Here is a 14548-nt window from a genome sequence, read left to right as displayed (position 1 = left end):
AGAGAGTAACAAATATAATAAATAAAATAATATATATAACCTATACAGAGCAATAAACCATTTTTTTTAAGTGATACTCCTTTTCCACAATGTCAAGCTCAATTCCATTTTATTCACAGGAGTTTTTAATCTCACTTGCCATGGTATCCCTGGGGACTGCTTAGCCATTCCTCAGTGAGCCTGAGGATTTCCTCTCAAACATGGTCCTCACTCCATATATATATTTAATACTCTGTTTGCCAGATGCAAACAGAGCCAAACAAAACCTACCTCCCCACCCCTTCTTCAGCTCCAAGCTGAAGAGGGACAGTGGAGACACACAGGCTGGTGGGCGAAGACATAAGCAGACACACTTCTGCCTCCCCTCACGGGTTCTCCCCATGTCCAGAATGCAGGAGGGAGGCAGGTGCGTGTGTGCAGTTCAGAATGCCACAGAGACAGAGCAAACAGACATGGCTCTGGCTCCTGTCACCAGCTCTAAGCTGGAAATGGGAAGTGGAGGCACATTGGCTTTCCTCTGCTCCCAAAAGTGACCAGATTGCCTGATTTGCCTATCTTTGGCTCTAAGCTAGAGGAAGGGAAAGGTGCAGGGCAGCTGTAAGGTTATTTGACTCTGTTTTGATAATGTACTTTCCTCCATTGGGTACTACTAAAATATTTTTTCTTGCTGTCCATAAAACATCGTTCCCAATTAAGTGCTACATGTGAATACCTTTGAAGGTGAAAAGATGCTTGGTGTCCGGCCAAACAAGGAGATGATGCAAAACACCTTCAAGGTCACTCAGAGGTTTTCCTTCTTTATCAGTTGGCCATGATTTTGTGATGACAGCAGATGCAAGCTTGCCTGGCTTGCTCAAGTTGTAAGAGGCCATCAGGCCAAGGAGATCACTCTTTTAAGAGATAAAAATATGTAAAGAATTGAATGGCAATGAGTTCATGATAATGCAAGCTCTCAAATTTGCCACATCATCTAAGCTCATAGAGGGTAAGTGTTAATTTCATTATGCAGCTCCATTCTGTCCAACCTCACTGATTTCAGTGGAACTAATGCCCAAATATGTCACGTTAAATCAATAGTTTCATGCTGCATGCTTAAAAAACAACAACAACACCTTTTTATTGCTGCAGGTCTGACAAAAGTTGCCCCCACCAAAGACCTGTTATTATTAGTTGTTTAGCAATGAAAACTCGCCAGTGGTTTCTTTGACAAATGCAAATGAAACTTTTGGAAAAGCAATTTTAATCTCACCCCACATTGCTTCCCTGTCACAATCCACAGGTTGGTGGGTGACTGTATCCAGCAGGGAGCTTACCCCATATGTATAGTTGTCCCCTTGCAATGATTTCCCAGAGTTCTGCATTGTGTGGGAAGACTACACAAATAGAAACAACTCCCTGCTCACTACTGGACACCCTCCAGTTCCCCAACTCGTGGGGAACAGGGGCTTTTCAAAGCTAGCGTGCTCATTCCCATTTCCCTCTCATGAGCTGATTGAACACAGCAGACAAATGCTTGAGCAGGGCTACTCTATGTCAGGAGAGCTGTGTTCTGTAACCTCTATTTCAAGTGGCTGCTGCACCATAGAAATGAGAGTACCGGGTAGATCTAAGCCACGGTTAGCCTTAAAGGTAAAGGTAAAGGGATCCCTGATCGTTAGGTCCAGTCATGGATGACTCTGGGGTTGTGGTGCTCATCTCGCTTTACTGGCCGAGGGAGCTGGCATACAGCTTCCGGGTCATGTGGCCAGCATGAGTAAGCTGCTTCTGGCAAACCAGAGCAGCACACAGAAATGCCGTTTACCTTCCCACTGGAGCGGTACCTATTTATCTACTTGCATTTTGATGTGCTTTCGAACTGCTAGATTGGCCTTAGGGAGAAATATATGTATCTTGGTTTGTATTTTAGACTGTGAAAGTACTAATCATGGTTTGGTGCAGTGACCAAACTGAACCTACCTTGTATTCTAAGTTAACAGCTTCTATGGCACAACTTTCAAAAGATTTGCCAATCAGAGGCTCATATTTTTCAAAATCTGAAAGGAAGTAGCAGTAGGATTTAATCTGCTGAAGTGGAGGTACCTGTCAGGGAAGAATATAAAAAATAGTATCACTGATTCCAGATATTTGCATTGATCAGAAAGAGAAAACAAGGAATGGGAAGAAATAAAAGAAAATCAATGTTATTCTTCTAGCATTTAAAATTATTTCTATGTACAAAACCAAGCATACTTTTGCCCCTTTATGTTATGAACCATACATTGAATATATTGGATTCTATCCAGCACTGCATAAAATTAATGCAAGAGGGCTTCCTCTTCCTCTCTTCTCCCCACGCACCTCCCAAAATCTGCTCCAGAGGGTCCCCCAGCCTTCTGGAGCAGATTTTGAGGATTCATGGGGGACTGCAGGAGAGTTCCATTGTGCAAGCAGAAGTCTGCTCCAATAAAAGAACAGCAGTTTTGGATACAGTCCATTGTCTCTTGTGTTTAAAGACAAACTAGGAAGTAAATCTGGGAGGCATATATACCCGAACTTATCTAACTATCTATCCATTAATTAATTAAATTTCTCACCCATGCTTTATCATATGGCCCCAAGACAAGTTACCATAATACAATATAAAGTGATGAATTCAGTGTAGTGCTACGGCAATTGTTTTTCAACTTGACAGATGGAACAATTCCCTTTCCCCTCCCCCTGAGCACTGTTCTGGGGGAGATAATTTCAGGCGGGGCAGGAAGAAAAGGAGAGAAAAATCCCATTGTGCTAGTGGAAGCCGTTGTGCTGGCTTCTGTTAACAGGATTTGTTAGCTGAATCCCACCCACAGTTATAAAAGCAGATGAAACAATTATCATAAAGATGACATACGGGCCAGTCTTGACAGACTCTAGGGTTTTGCGCTCATCTCACTCTAGAGGCCGGGAGCCGGCACCGTCCGCAGACACTTCCGGGTCACATGGCCAGTGTGACATCGCTGCTCTGGCGAGCCAGCACCAGCGCAGCACACAGAACGCCGTTTACCTTTCCGCTATAACGTGGTACCTATTTATCTACTTGCACTTTTTAAGGGTGCTTTCGAACTGCTAGGTGGGCAGGAGCTGGGACCGAAAGACGGGAGCTCACCCCGCCGCGGGGATTCGAACCGCCGACCATACGATCGGCAAGTCCTAGGCACTGTGGTTTTACCCACAGCGCCACCCGCGTCCCTAAAGATGAGTAAAGCTATACTAATCAGAACTGCAGACACGAATATAAGATAGTGGCATACCTGCTTTGTCTAAAAGGAAAGACAAATATTCATTTTCTGTTTGAAAATGTATGCATATGACCTGCAGAGAGCTTTGAAGCTCTGACACGAATAAGCAATAAGCAAAGAAAATTAAACCAAGTATTACTTTGAGATAGTGGTGGCAAAATGGAAAAGGAAAAGTGTCACAAAAATGCTATATAAGAGAGTTTCCAAATATGATAATGGAAGGTAACAGGGGCAGCATAACAAATACATTAAAATTAAATGTTCAGTTATAATCAATAGTCTCACATGAAAAGCTGAGCCTAAATACTATCTTCGTGTATCTTGGTACCTGCTTGATTCTGCTTTGCATGTCTTTAATTAAAGTTCCCTTCCAGTCCTCTGTGAGGTTTGCATCACGAAAATTAATTTTCAAAAATCGATTCCATGCCTAAAAAAGAAAATGCATTTAATATAAAAGCAAATCTCTAAGGATACAAGAGGATTTGGAAAGTTTATTCAACTTATATGCCAAAAGTTTCCCACCTTCAGCATCACAATCTACTAAGAGACAGGATATAGTGTAAAGCATAGGTGGCAAAACTTTTTTGACCCAAGGGCCACATTGCCTTGAGACAAACCATAGGCTGTGTACAAAATGTAGGTGGGACCAATAGCAAATAATGGGGGCAGCCATTCTCTCTCACACATACATACAACACACACACATATACAGACAGGCACACATTGTTCCCCACTCTTCAGTGAACACATACAGACCAGAAAAGGAGAAGGATGGTGGCAGCATTTTCCTTTCCATCAGTGCTGGGAGAGGCAGAGAAGTTTAAATCTTTTTTAACAGAGGCCTAGTGCAGCTCCACAAGGCACAAAAGCAGTAATGGGACTAGAAGGAATAGGTTTTTTCCTCTTCCTCCTACCCAGAATTCTCCAGAACTGCATGAGCAAGTTCTGGTCACTGTTGAAGATCCCAGAACAGCTTCATTAGAGCTGCGCAAAGTGAAGACTGGAACGAACAGGAGCACTCCAGAAACCCAAGCAATACTGGAATGCTCTAGGGACAGTGGGCTTTGATGGTTGGGTTTCTTTCGTTTGGTTCTGCTGATACCACCATCATGGAACAGGAGATGTGGCTGTCAGTCCACTTTAAAAAGCTTCAGGGACCAGTTCCAGCCAATAGGGCAGAGTTTATAATTTCTCCCCTAAACATGCAGGTAACAGAGCAGCATAAGTTTCCAATTCTAGCCTTATGCAGGCTTATTCCCATTGCCTTCAACATCTGCAGGGCATACGGAGGTCAACTTGTGAAGGGAAGAGCCTCCAGCACCCATGGAAATTCTCCATAAATTGGGGGTGAGGTAGGCAAAATCATGTGGTATCCCCTTGGTATGGTCTACCACTGTAGCTTTCCCTCCCAAGGTCCCCTTATGATCATGTGGACATGAAAAGAATAAATCCCCTGTCTTTCCCCAGCCTCTACAAATCTTTGACTGCAACATGTGATGGGTAATCTTCAACCCAAAAGGAATACATGCAAGCCATGAATATCATGCCATTTCATCTCCCCCAGCCAACTGGTAATGATGTTGAGTATCAGTACTCCAAAGACTAAAAATTCAAAATTGGACATTCCAAATATGAAGTTCTCTTTGTGACATAAAAGCCAGCTAGAGGAAAGGAAACATTTGTTGTACTGCATTATATTTATTATATTCATTTTTTTTAGAACAGCTTTGGTGTATTATAAATAAAGAAGAACAAAGAGAATAGTAATGACAATAGTATGTAAAAACGTAATGTCACTTTAGCAACTCCAAAGGAGGGAGGGATTTCCCAAAAAAAGAAAGAAAGACAACGTGCATCAAAGGAGAGGCAAGTAAGCGAGACACTGCCCTTACATCTTGGCTGAGGCATTTGTCACCAAAAGGTTAGTCAATAGGAGAGGAAAAAGAACTACATGCTCCAAGCTCTCTAAGTTTCCATGGGCTGAATTGCAAATACATAGATTCTCCTATGCAAGACTTCAGAGCCACCAAGGAGATGGAAGAGACCCAGAGAGAAACACTCCCTTGAGAGTAACACCCTGGAAAACAAACTGCTTTGCAGCACTGGCCTGTTTCTTGCTATGTGCAGATAAGGCACAGCAGGCACCACCAGGGCAGACAAGAGTATTTGGGCAACCATGACTCTACAGCAGAACAGGCTTATAGCCTCCCCTCCAACAGCCTTCGTGTATCATTTACACTTGAAATCAGCCTTGTAGTCACACCAATTGATGGCTACAGTCAAGCCTCATTGCAGTGCAGCCATTTTTTATGGAAGGGTGGAATACAGCTATGGATGGAAGGCAAAAACCTGCCAAGACACACACACCAAATATGCCTCCTATGCTGGACTTATGCTTGAAAATGGGACCTTTTTGAAGTCATGCATATCCTTCTTGACAACCCTCTGGGGCCAATGTGTCAGTGATGGGCTGAGCCAAGGTTGGCATGGGCAGGGTCTCTCTCTCTCTCTCACTCACACACAAACACACACTGACATACACATGCAAACAGGCACCACACACATTCAGATTCTCTCCCCGCCTCCCCTGTGATTAGGCTTGAAAAGGTATTTTAACACCAGCTCCCCAGCTACATTGTCCACAAAGATTGACCATCCCACACACAGCAATTATGCTGGAAAACAGCCTACTAGCAACATGAATAGAAGGCTATTCCTCCTCTAGAGTGATAAGCTTTGGAGAGATTAGCCTTGCATCTTCTGCAAAGCTACCCCAAAATAAAGCACATTCTTAATCCAAACAATATTCTCTGTGAGGTTGGCTAACACATCAGAAGCAGCAACTGATATCGCTCCACAAAGGCCAAAAAGACTACTGGGGGAGGGGAACATCTACAAGAAAATAGTGTGGAGTTCCAGATTACAAACCTCAAGCTCCATTGGAAAAGTAAGCTCTACAATTAAATGTGAACCAGGTTTCAGCATATGTGCTGGTAGAACAGCACGAAACCAGACCCTGGTAGTATTACGAAGTCCTTGGTATACTGTCTTTGGAGTATTCTGCATAGCCTTGTCTCTTGAAGCCTATTGTGAAGAAAATAAAGAATTGCAAACTGTTGAACCAAAGAACAACTTTCTGCTAAGCTAGCCACGTGAAGAGAGGCAATACCCAACCCATTCGGTTCATCAGCAACCACCTCAAATAACAAACAGCATACAAGGAGATGCTCACCTCCGAAGGTGCAAATTCGAAAATCCTTGAAAAAATGAGGACAGAAATAGCTGGTATCTTGTAATATTGTAGCAGCAGGAATTTTCTGCACATTTTCTCATGAAGTCTTTGGCAGACAGTCACATATGAGTTCCAAGTGTCCTGCTGTAACATTCTAAATTGTGGGAAATGCTTGTTATTTTTGCTAGATGGATTGGATTATGTCTAAAAATATAAGCACAACAAACAAAACCTGACAATCACTGTAGTGTGTCTAATACAGCTTTCATTTGTGCAATCCTAGAGAGTGCAAGGCTTTCCTTTGTACCCTATTCAGCTCACTTTTGGTGAGAGATAGCCTCAGAATGCAGCCAATGGGCATTCAGATCTTTTTCACCCCACTTTAGAATCTGTGCTGTGTCACTTTCTTATGGTTTTAGAAGAAAGCAAAATATCACTGGGTTTGTGCATACAATTTTGCTAAATATCTGCTTTTGGGTGGGTGGGTGGGTGTGAATGAGTGAGTGAGTGAGCGAGCGAGTGAGACAGACAGAGAGATCTTGCAAAATATCTTCCTGTGTATGAGGAAAAAAGATCTTGCACACATGGGCAGATATTTTGCAATATCCCTCTCTCTCACACACATGGCAGATGTTTTTCAAAACAATATGTTGAAAACAGAATAATGCATTTCAGTACAGTTTCCTCTGGTTGAACACTATAATGAAGGTATACACGTATCTTTTACTTACTCATTTTGTTTGTTATTGAGGGCATCCAACACCTTCATCAGGAGTTTTTCTACCTCCTAAGAAATAGTGGCAAAAATTAATGTCGGAGAACTAGAACACTGCATTATCATCTAGTCTAAAGGCCAAACTATACATTACATTACAGCAGGGATCACCAACCTCTGTGTGTGTGTGAGAGAGGGGGGGATTATATGGGGGCTGGAAATACTGAGCTTTTCTGAATGTGTGTGGGGTGTGTGCTCTAGTATGTTCTGTGTGTGATTAAGAGCAATGCACTTGGGCAGAGAGAGAGATGCATGTGTGGCAGTGTGTATGTGAAGTGTGTGAACTGAAGTGCATGAGTGTGTGCATGTGCTGTGTATCTTGTACGTAGCAGGAGGAAATTCCAAAGATTAGGTGCTTCCATGCTAAAGGTCTGATTCCTACATTCTACAGAATGGCGCTCATAATGAGTTGGTATCTGCAGGAGGTCCTTTTCTGCAGAGAGTAATGATCAGATGGGCAAGACAATCGTTTAGGTTTCCTGGTTCCTACACAGGGCTTTGTTCACCACTATCAGCAGCTTGAACTTAGCCTAGTGGCTACTTGGAAGCCCGTGCAATTCTTTCAGCAGTGGTTATATTCTGCACTAGCTATAGCTTCCAGGATAATCACAGAGGCAACACAGAACACAAAATAGTAGTTCACTCTGGAAGTTACCAGTGCAAGGGCAACAGCAGTCAGGCTATTACATTTCAGAAATGGCCATTTCTGTATTATCAGCCAATGCTGAGGTCACCTGGGTTTTTAGTGACAGTAATTAGTCTAGGAGCACCACCACACTATGACCCTGTCCAATACCAGGGAGAGCAGGGAGGGCTTTTTCAGGAGTCATATCACCACCTCCTTTTTCAAGATGTAATAATTGTATGACTTCAATAAGGACTACCAGGATTCTGTTGGGTAGAACTTTTTATTTTAAATTGTCTCATTTACTGACTTAACAGTCATATCATAAGCTGTGTTACATTTTAGGTCAGGGGTGGGGGACCTGTGGCTCTCCAGATGTTGCTAAACTACAGCTCCCATCATCCCTGATCATGCTGGTAGGGGCTGATGGGAGTTGGAGTCCAACAGTATCAAGAGGTCCACAGACTTCCCACCCATTTTAGATGGATATTACTTTCTTTTCAAATCAAAGCATACCTCACAGGTAGAATGAGTGGCTTTCAAATCCTCCAGTCTATGAAAAATTCCTAGAAGATAGTCCAATGGTTCAGCAGGAAAGTCAGAGATAAATTCAGCCAAGGCTCTTCGAGGAAGCAAGGAAAACCATGATCTGAACAGTGCTCTGTTTTCTTTCACTAAATATTTCTTTTCTTTCATTTGTTGTAGTAAGAATCTGCAAAACCAAATAATAATAACTTAAATATACATAATGTCTTCATATAATATACAAAAAAGAATGCCATGTTCTCAGGAAACTAAACATTGTCAGGAACAGTGGAATAATATTTGTAAATGGAAAATTTAATCCTAAGTAGGGTTCAGGATGAGCAGATCAGCAAATCTACCACAACATCCCAAGCTTTGCTGGCTCGTATGGGCTAAGATGGAAAGGAGAAATGCAATGTGTTTCTAACTTCTGCATTATGCCTGTGCCATGTTGGTTCAGCTGAGTAGTTCAAGGATTCAGGGCATCTGTAGTATTTTGAACCCAGTGAATCCAAAGTTACTGTTGCCCCCACCACATCTTCAGGGCTTTCTGCCAGCACAGCTTTCCAGCAGAGAGCTAACAGTGCACCATCTTGACCTCCTCCAGCCATAAGCCTCAGAGACTTAGGACTGCATTCAAAGGCTACAATCCTAATCAAGTTTTTCTACACAGTGGGATTGATTTCTGAGTTAACAAGCATAGTAATGCACTGTCAAATCTCTTCTAGTGTAGCATATTGATAATGTATGTATCTATTTATCAAACAGGAACAGGACAGCTTAATCCACAGATCATAATATTTTTAAATGAAAGGCAATAAGACTAACATATTCCAACTTACTTCTCAGAACCCTTTTTTTCTTCATCAATCCTATATTTAACAAAGGGAAGACCTTTCAACCTTGCCCATGCGTCTTCAGATTCAAGTTGAGCATTCTCTTGGATGTATTCAAAATCAGTAAAGAGATGAAGAACTGGGATTGTCCACAGCCACTGATGAACTTGCTGTACAATACAAATATTGCAGAACAATCTCAAATACACCCCCAACCTGAAAGAGAAAAAGAAAAGCCAATCAGATGGTTGAAGAGGAACATTAGGACCTTTCTCTGACAATGTCTCACATGCAGAAATTCAGGAGATGTACCTCTTATTAGGGAATTCAAGAAATGTAAATCTTATTGATGGGGCAGCTGTGGCCTTCCAGATGGTGGTGGACTCCCAGCCAGCATGGCCATTGATTAGGGAGGTCCAGCAACATCTGGAAGGCCACAGGTTCCCAATCCCTGTGTTATGTATGGGGATGGTTGAATCCATTTAATTTTTGTCCAACACACAGTTGCTAAAGTCACACCTCTGTTTGGACAAAGGTAGCAACGGAATCATAATGCAACATTTTTTATTCAATACCAATCCCTCTACTTATGAGCCCCAAATTATTATTTTATTTACAAAATTATTCATATCCCAAGGCAATTCACAGTATCATAAAAACAATCTAAAAATAAGCAAAACAGCTGACAAAGGTAGAAACAGTTATTGAAAATGTCAATTACAGCTAGTTAATAATCGATAATAGAAATTTAATACGAAAACTAACAAAACTATATTCTGTAAGATGGCTCTTAAGCAAAAAACAAAAAAGCAAACATGTAAGAAAAGACTATTCAAAATAGGTGGGTTTTAAAAACTTGTTTAAAAATCTAGAATGTGGAAGCCATGCACACCTTTCATCGGATGGTCTCTGAAAGGCTGGGGGACACCACGAAATCTTCGAAAACAGTTCTTTGACTTTATTCATTGCCTTTGCCAGTGGTTGCTCCTTCAGGCAAAGAAGGCTGCAAAATCTGATACACTCTTGTTTTGACTCTGGAATAACATAGAAATCTCCAGATAATAGAAAGATGGTCAATGTCAGGACTAGTCTATTATAATCTGATGTATTCAAAGCTGCACTCCTTCGGTAATCTTCCAAGTAATCTTTAATCACCTTTTGAACCTAAATAAAAGAAGATAAAAGATAATTATAACTTCAGCTCCAAAAATAACCTATTTTTCTCTAGAAGCCATTCTGTTCTGTGTCACATTTGGAACCAGTGATAATGGCTGAGTCTCTCCACCTTCTCCCTTCCTATAGCAAGTCAGGAGGGGGAAAGAAGAAGAAGAAGAAGAAGAAGAAGAAGAAGAAGAAGAAGAAGAAGAGGAGGAGGAGGAGGAGGAGGAGTTTGGATTTGATATCCCGCCTTTCACTCCCCTTCAGGAGTCTCAAAGCAGCTAACATTCTCCTTTCCCTTCCTCCCCCACAACAAAAACTCTGTGAGGTGAGTGGGGCTGAGAGACTTCAAAGAAGTGTGACTGGCCCAATGTCACCCAGCAGCTGCATGTGGAGGAGCGGAGATGCGAACCCGGATCCCCAGATTACGAGATTACCGCTCTTAACCACTACACCACACTGGCTCTCCAGCACTTGGAAAGTACCTTGGCCAGCACCGCCAGTGCTAAAGCAACCAAAAAATGAGAAATGTAAGCAGTGTGTTTTGTTTTGTTTTGTTTTCTTCATTTTTATTAGGTGTTTTTTTTAACAATGTCTATAATCATTACATTACATTCAAATTTCAATTTCCCCCTTCCCTGCTGACTTCCCGCAACTTCCATCCCTGGTTTATTACATCTCATATTACATTCTGCTGTTTATATATACGTCTATATTGTCATACTATTAGGTTTCCCATTTTTTATAAATAAAATTGCAAATGTTTCTTTAAATCCTGCCAATGACTCTATTTTTTTTTGTTTCTGCAAATATAATGTAATGCAGTGTGTTTATATAAAGAGCGTAAATAGAGTGTGTACAGAGAGTAGCTGCTGCCACTGAAGTAACAGCAAAACCTTAACAATAACAAAAAGTAATGGGGGTGGAGAGGTATTGCCATCATCACCATGTAGAGGAGGAGAGGAACTTAAAGTGCATTACAGTCCTTTGGCAAGTGTGGCTCACTGATTGGTGCTGACAGCAAGCCCCTTTGATATTGATTGTTCCTAGGCAAAAATACATTTTTCCTCTGCAGACTGATTTTGCAGATCACTTTGATGGTCCAGAGAGGAAGAAAATCTGTTTGTAAGTCAAGTTTGAATCCAACCTGTGCCTGCAAACATAAAAGGCAGGTCTCACGGTCAATGCCAGTCAGCTGTCACCTGAAGATGTGATTGACAAATCTATCTGTCAAAAAGATGCATGAAGAGTGGGGGAGGCCAGGATCCAACCCATCAGCCAGTTAGTTAAGATAAGAGATGGAGCTTTTTCAGGAGAGGCACCCACCAGATTATGGGATGCCTTGCTTCATGAGGTTTGCTTGGCCCACTTGCTTGTTGCGTCTTGCTAGTTGGTGAAATAGTTTTAGTATTTCAGTGAGCATTTGCTTTGTTGAGTAGAAGTTTTTATGTTGCTATTATGTTTGGTTTTGTATTGTTGCTTTTATTATGGATTATTTGTAATGACTGTAAACCAACCTGAGTAATGCAAAAGCATGAGAATATGCATTTACACAGTCCCAGAATATCTATTTTATCCCATGTCAGTTGGCAGGAAAAGCAATTATAGCTGAAAATCTCAATCAATCACAACTGACCTAGTTTAGACCTTTTCATTCAATAAAATTAGCAAGCAACTTAACACAGTCACAGAGGACATCAAAAGATGCTGGTGATATAGTAATATGAACACTGACCCCTTAGGACAAATTCCTGATAACTTGCTTTTACAATACCTGCTTTTCATCAAACTGTAAATCTGTCCATTCCTTTGGCTCTCCCTCGTGTACCATTAGCTTCTTATTCACCAAGTAAAACTGATTAAATTGCTGGAAGAAGTTCTCGACATTGCAAGAAGTCAAGGTATTCAATATAGAGAGCAGATTATCCAGCATTATTTGTAAAGCCTTTTTCTTCCTTTTCACAGTATTGGCATTTTTATTCCATCTGCTTAAAGAGGATTCTTTACATATTATATCATCAAACTGATGCCAATCTGTTAATAAAACAAAAACAAAAGAGTTTCTCCCCATTTTTTGAACAACAAGGAATTTTCATGATACAAGATAATTCTTTCCATCCCCCTATCTAATCTATATGGGTAATATAATTTCATTATTCAATATTCTACAAGCCATTATCTCCACCCCTCAAAAAAAGATATTGATGACCTCAATTTTAGAAACTCGGTTGCTTAATATAATATACTTTCAGGTCTCAAAGACATAAGCATGCATTCACGTGAACAAAAAATTATTTCCCCTGAAGGTTTTTCTGTGCTCCACCTCTCCCATGTATATAGATTATGCCTTTAGGAAATGGGAATTCCTGTTTTCCATCATGGCAGCAAGCCTATATATACAGAAACATGATGCTGGGATCAGGTACGCTGCTAAATCAGAATGCTAGTCAGTGCTAGAGTGGGAGTCAATGCGGCATAGTGATTAGAGGTGCTAAGGGAACGCCTAGTTCTTTAAATGAATTCAAATCTCTAGGGTCTGATGCACCTAGCATTGCTTTCCTTTTGGATGAAGACAGAAGCAAGCAGGGGGCAGACACCAAGTGCTCACCCATTTCTGAACAAAGGTGATTAAGGGCCTGGAAACCAAATCTTATTACGAACAACTGAGCAAGATTGTTTTCTCCTGCTCTGGAGAGTAGGACTCAAACCAATGGCTTCAAGTTACAAGAAAGGAGGTTCCAACTAAACATCAGAAAGAATTCTCTGACAGCAGGAGCTTCATTGCAAGATTTAAAGGAGAGGTAGGATGGCCAACTGTTACGGATGTTTTAGTTGATATTCCTCCATGAAGTTTGGACCAGTCACCTTGGGCCAGTCACAGCCTCTCACTCTAACCTTCCTCACAGGGTTGTTGTGAAGATAAAATATAGAAGGGAGAACCATCTCTGCTACCTTAAGCTCCTTGGGGAAAATATAGGTTATAAACCTAGTAGAAGCATACACACAGATACTGGAAACAGTTCCTTACCTGTACCACTTAAATACTTGAACTGTATAAATAAACAGCGATTCACATGGATTCCCTCTGGAGACTCTTTGGGAATAACTTCATACTCTCCTTCCTCGCCACATACCACATAATATTTATAGGGAATTTGTTTATCCAAGTTGTCCATTGAAATGGTGACACAACCTTCGATTAGATGTTTATGTTTACCAACATCCCTATTTTTAAAACAATCCATGTTTGCGATTATCTTAAAAGCAAAGTATATCCATGGTCGAGCAATAAATCTTAAGCTAAAAAAAAAAAGCTCTCTCAACAAAAACAAACAGAAAAGTAATGGTCTAAAGATAAAGTATTAGTTGTTGCATCGAAGCATAATCTTCTGGAGTAAATAGGGCTTCCAGATCATATGTTTTACCACCTTTAGGAATTAAAAGGAAAGCACACACATCTCATTGGTTTGTCATAGTTTTAACACTGGGTGCGTAGGGGGAGCGCAGAAAGAAGGTAGGATCTATTCTTGGGATCTGTGAGAAATGGAATGCATCCTAGGTATAAAGGAAGTACAGTATCTTTATTAGGGCCACCCAGAAGGCATAAAATTCTGACACATGCCTAGCTAAAACATTGGCTACTAGAGACACCACTTTCCAAAAGAGTAGTCTAAGAGAGATGGATCTGATGGTTCAACTGACAGCTGCCATAAGCCCTTGAGTAATGTGTAGAACTTCTATGTGGAACTACTATGTATATTGTCAAATAGCTCGTGGGAGATGCTTGTCTTGGGAACCTTTCTATCATACAGAATAATTTCCATGTTTTGCTTCTTCCTCATTCACTCCTCTCTTCAGTTCATTTATGAACAAGTTAGAAGTAAAATATAGCTACTTAAGGGACCCCCTTATCATTGTGAGAGCTGTCCATTAAATTCAGGCATAGATTTCTGCCCTACATCTTAGGCAGTGAAGACAAGACAGCTGATTGCTAAAATAACGTGCATCTATATGTCAGTTACATAAAAGAAATTACTCAAAACATTCACTCTAAGATTACACCCAACTGTTCTACTGTTGAGCAATATTTTCCCAATTTTCAGACCCAACCAGCACCTTAAACCTGACCCTGTCCTCCAC

At 41.0% G+C, this 14548-nt stretch overlaps 1 protein-coding gene across 1 annotated transcript in view; it reads right to left on the bottom strand.

The window, feature by feature from the left end:
* Positions 1–14548, bottom strand: part of RNF213 (ring finger protein 213) — an 88907-nt gene that overhangs the window by 54586 nt on the left and 19773 nt on the right. The window contains exons 7-17 of the mRNA XM_083598468.1: positions 13437–13633; positions 12183–12442; positions 10143–10414; positions 9257–9466; positions 8406–8601; positions 7221–7276; positions 6490–6643; positions 6186–6341; positions 3586–3684; positions 1957–2079; positions 713–890 (exon numbers count right to left, since the gene is read on the bottom strand). Of these exons, the coding sequence (XP_083454594.1) occupies positions 713–890; positions 1957–2079; positions 3586–3684; positions 6186–6341; positions 6490–6643; positions 7221–7276; positions 8406–8601; positions 9257–9466; positions 10143–10414; positions 12183–12442; positions 13437–13633 (1901 nt within the window). The remainder of the gene's footprint in view (positions 1–712; positions 891–1956; positions 2080–3585; positions 3685–6185; positions 6342–6489; positions 6644–7220; positions 7277–8405; positions 8602–9256; positions 9467–10142; positions 10415–12182; positions 12443–13436; positions 13634–14548) is intronic.

The sequence above is a fragment of the Podarcis filfolensis genome (assembly GCF_964270895.1).
Source record: "Podarcis filfolensis genome assembly, chromosome: 2".
In the NCBI taxonomy this organism is placed as follows: domain Eukaryota; kingdom Metazoa; phylum Chordata; class Lepidosauria; order Squamata; family Lacertidae; genus Podarcis; species Podarcis filfolensis.
This window is presented reverse-complemented; position numbering and strand designations above follow the sequence as displayed.